The sequence below is a fragment of the Austrofundulus limnaeus genome, unplaced genomic scaffold (assembly GCF_001266775.1).
Source record: "Austrofundulus limnaeus strain Quisiro unplaced genomic scaffold, Austrofundulus_limnaeus-1.0 Scaffold63, whole genome shotgun sequence".
Classification (NCBI taxonomy): Eukaryota; Metazoa; Chordata; class Actinopteri; order Cyprinodontiformes; family Rivulidae; genus Austrofundulus; species Austrofundulus limnaeus.
Window position 1 is genome coordinate 2,303,581 of NW_013952465.1, and position 3,850 is coordinate 2,307,430.

A 3,850-nucleotide genomic window follows, 5' to 3' on the forward strand; every position below is an offset into this window, starting at 1 on the left:
CGGCCCTCTGCGGCCCAAAGTTAAAAACTGTTGTTCTTTTGAGGCCCTCAAGGTGGCGCTCAGAATCTCTGCAGTAGACAATACTGTAATTAGCCACATTTTGTAGCCTTTATGAACACACGGCAGCAGAAATGAACTTACCAGGGATCCGAATGAAGGACCAGCCATGACGAGGCTCCAGGGCCATCACCCCCCCGGGGCTTTGAGGGTAGAAGGCGTTGGCCCTCGCGCACCAATCCGAGGCCAGTTCAGGCGAGCCGTACAGAAAGCACTGCTTGTACATCGCCCCCCCGCCGCTGCGCGTCACCCGCCACTCGTACTCAGCGCTCCTGTCGGCGCAGTAACGCTCCATGGGAACTGCCGTCACCTAGGAAACCAAAGATTTTAAAAGAACACACCACAACGGAATGCTGAACAGGGTTTGTCATTTTGCCTTAAAAATAGAATCAGATTAAGTCAGCCGACCTGTAAAACACCTGCTTTAAATCTGGTACAACAAATGAGAGAGCTGCAGGTGGGTTTCACCGAGTCAGCAGGTTCTGCATCTACGTGTGTGTGCGTGTGTGGGGGGTCAGGCGAGAGGAAGTTTAACAAACAACCTGTGTAAAAACCTCTTATTTGGAGGCTCTGTTTGTTCTGAGTGAGCCTGACACAGATAARACCATCTCATTGTTCAAACCAACAAAAGTTAAGCTCCTGCTTCCACGACCACCCAAGCCTGTTTCAACGCCGACTGTCCACACAAACACGGGGGTGGGGGGACTGACTCCCCCCAGAACGTGTCGCGCACTCACCTTGGGCGTGGCGGCCAACAGGAACTTGGGTGGCAGGACGCGCTGACAGGGCCGGAGCACAGAGGTGGCGGTGCTTCTGCTGTGGATCCTTACGTCGGCRTGAGCCAACATTCCAGGTCTGGAGGCTGTGAACACCAAATCCTGAAATACACACACACAAACTTATGTTGTTTTGTTAATGTTTAAACTAGCAAAATATCTCTTGCTTAATATAGACGCTTTATTGTCTAAAGCCCAAATCAGTTTTCCAGCTATTAAGCTAAACTTTGACGTGGCGATAGCTGAGCCTCGGCCCCTAACAYGTACTCTGAGCACAATACAATGTTCTATCTCTTATTAAAAACATTGACATTAATGGTTGGTCACAAAATATTTCATGAACCCATTGAGGATTTCACTAAAATTTTTCCAAAAGTGCGTCCAAATTCAGGCGCTGCATCTTTCGAAGGCCGATTACATCACAGCGATGTCCTAATTCGAGGACACATTCGTGGACCGCTAGTCTCCTCTAATTGCGACTCACAAATGCATCTTTTTCCCCTAATTTGAGGGACGTGTTCGGTGGATCCCACTTGGACCACCCTATCCCGTGACGCATTGCGGGCCGCCTGGGAGATCATTTTGCTTGTAACGGTGAACGAAGCGAGAAACAGAGCTTGACAGGAGCAGTTTGAAATTAAGATCCGGTGAAAGTTTAAAGCAGTTGTGTTGTTAGGCTTCTTTCATTTGCAAAGACATGATTGTCATAAAGGAGCTGGCCAGTCCCTTAGTTCTTCATGTATTGCCCTTAAGCTAATTTTGCTAATAATATTATAACAATACTATATTAATATTTTTGCTAATTGTGTTTGTGTTGTTTCTGGCAACAGGACATACAGGGTAAGGGGCAGAAATAAAGCTAAAAGCTTTCCGTTCAAAATTCACCGCCACTTCCTTCTGGTCTTTGCGGTGGACGAATGACCCGGCCCATGTAGACTGGATAGGCCAGGTCCTTCAAAGGACGCAGCCCCTGAATTTGGACACAACCAAAAACGCGACGTCTGTTTGGAGTCAGCGCCATTCAAGATGGTCGCCACAGCTGTGCCACTTTAGCTAACAGAGAATTTGCTGAAACTTTGACAAATTTATAATTATCGAGGTACATTTTGAGTCATTCATCCTCCAANTCACAGCGATGTCCTAATTCGAGGACACATTCGTGGACCGCTAGTCTCCTCTAATTGCGACTCACAAATGCATCTTTTTCCCCTAATTTGAGGGACGTGTTCGGTGGATCCCACTTGGACCACCCTATCCCGTGACGCATTGCGGGCCGCCTGGGAGATCATTTTGCTTGTAACGGTGAACGAAGCGAGAAACAGAGCTTGACAGGAGCAGTTTGAAATTAAGATCCGGTGAAAGTTTAAAGCAGTTGTGTTGTTAGGCTTCTTTCATTTGCAAAGACATGATTGTCATAAAGGAGCTGGCCAGTCCCTTAGTTCTTCATGTATTGCCCTTAAGCTAATTTTGCTAATAATATTATAACAATACTATATTAATATTTTTGCTAATTGTGTTTGTGTTGTTTCTGGCAACAGGACATACAGGGTAAGGGGCAGAAATAAAGCTAAAAGCTTTCCGTTCAAAATTCACCGCCACTTCCTTCTGGTCTTTGCGGTGGACGAATGACCCGGCCCATGTAGACTGGATAGGCCAGGTCCTTCAAAGGACGCAGCCCCTGAATTTGGACACAACCAAAAACGCGACGTCTGTTTGGAGTCAGCGCCATTCAAGATGGYCGCCACAGCTGTGCCACTTTAGCTAACAGAGAATTTGCTGAAACTTTGACAAATTTATAATTATCGAGGTACATTTTGAGTCATTCATCCTCCAAAACAGACCACATGAGACTGTGTAAGATRGAGTTTCTGTGGTTTGACTAAACTGGCTACAACTCGGGACAATATCCTGAGCATTCCGTCAAAACARTGATAGGGCTTTAAAAATGATTTTAAATATCTGGTTATTTAAACTACGATTTAAGTTGTCAGAGTAAAAATTTGTCCGTTAATCAGATTGTTTTATATTTTGGCAAAAACTGGTTTGAACCAAATTTAGATTTTGTGGTTAAAAGTTATAGCTGACGAGATGATGAGTGATCCAAGAATAATACTAGGGCAGATTGGAGACGCTGAAGTCGTGTTTGGTGTCAGCRTGGTTACACAGCGCCATCTAAAGGCAGGATAAAAAAACAAAAACTGCTTCCCCACAAAAAAATAAWAWWAAAAAAACCACTCAAGGGTTTAGGAACAGCTGTGTGGTCTCAACAGGACTACCAGGAAGGCTGAATGTAATATTGACCACAATGTCAATCATTCAGTCAGAAAGTGAGGGGGGAAATGAGGAGATGCTAAAAGAAGAACGCAAACTTCTGAACTCATATTTGCTCCTTAGATGTTTCTGCTCGTTTCTCGCTGCCCACTGAGAGGGGGGAACGTGAGGCAGCTGCACAATTCAAGAATGATGAGGCCAGCAGAGGAAGAGGAGGATGGAATTACCCCTGAGCCATTTCCAAACCAACACGCTGTGGAAGGACTGATGGGAGGCCCAAAATCTGGCCACAATTAACTGTAAGCTGGCTAAAACCTTGATCAGATGTGTTTGGAATGCTTTTAGGCCAATTACTGACATTTTGTCGTGTCCGTTTATTTAAAATAGCACCTACACGTGGTTGCTGTTCACAGTAGGGCTGTGTATTGGCAAGAATTTGACGATACGATACATATCAGGACAGAGGGGTCACGATACGATATATCCCGATATATTGCGATACTATAAGCAATGCGATATATTGCGATTTTTTTTTGTCCAAACATTTTATTAAATAAAAACCTCTTACTGGTAAAAAATGAAAAATGAAAGCCCAAAGTTCATTGTCTCAGAAAATACTAATATTACATAGACATACTTTTGATACATTTAGGTGTGTTCTGCTTTGTATGTATTTTATTTTATTTGTTTCATATTTCTTATTTTGTCCATGTTTTCAATTATTAGACTAAATTTGACAATAAATA

General features: G+C 43.9%; 1 protein-coding gene across 1 annotated transcript in view; it reads right to left on the bottom strand.

The window, feature by feature from the left end:
• ino80 (INO80 complex ATPase subunit) overlaps positions 1 to 3,850 on the bottom strand; it is a gene marked incomplete in the record, with an annotated part of 42,191 nt that overhangs the window by 26,289 nt on the left and 12,052 nt on the right. The window contains 2 exon segments of the mRNA XM_014009947.1: positions 142 to 367; positions 795 to 935. Coding sequence (XP_013865401.1) covers positions 142 to 367; positions 795 to 935 — 367 coding nt within the window.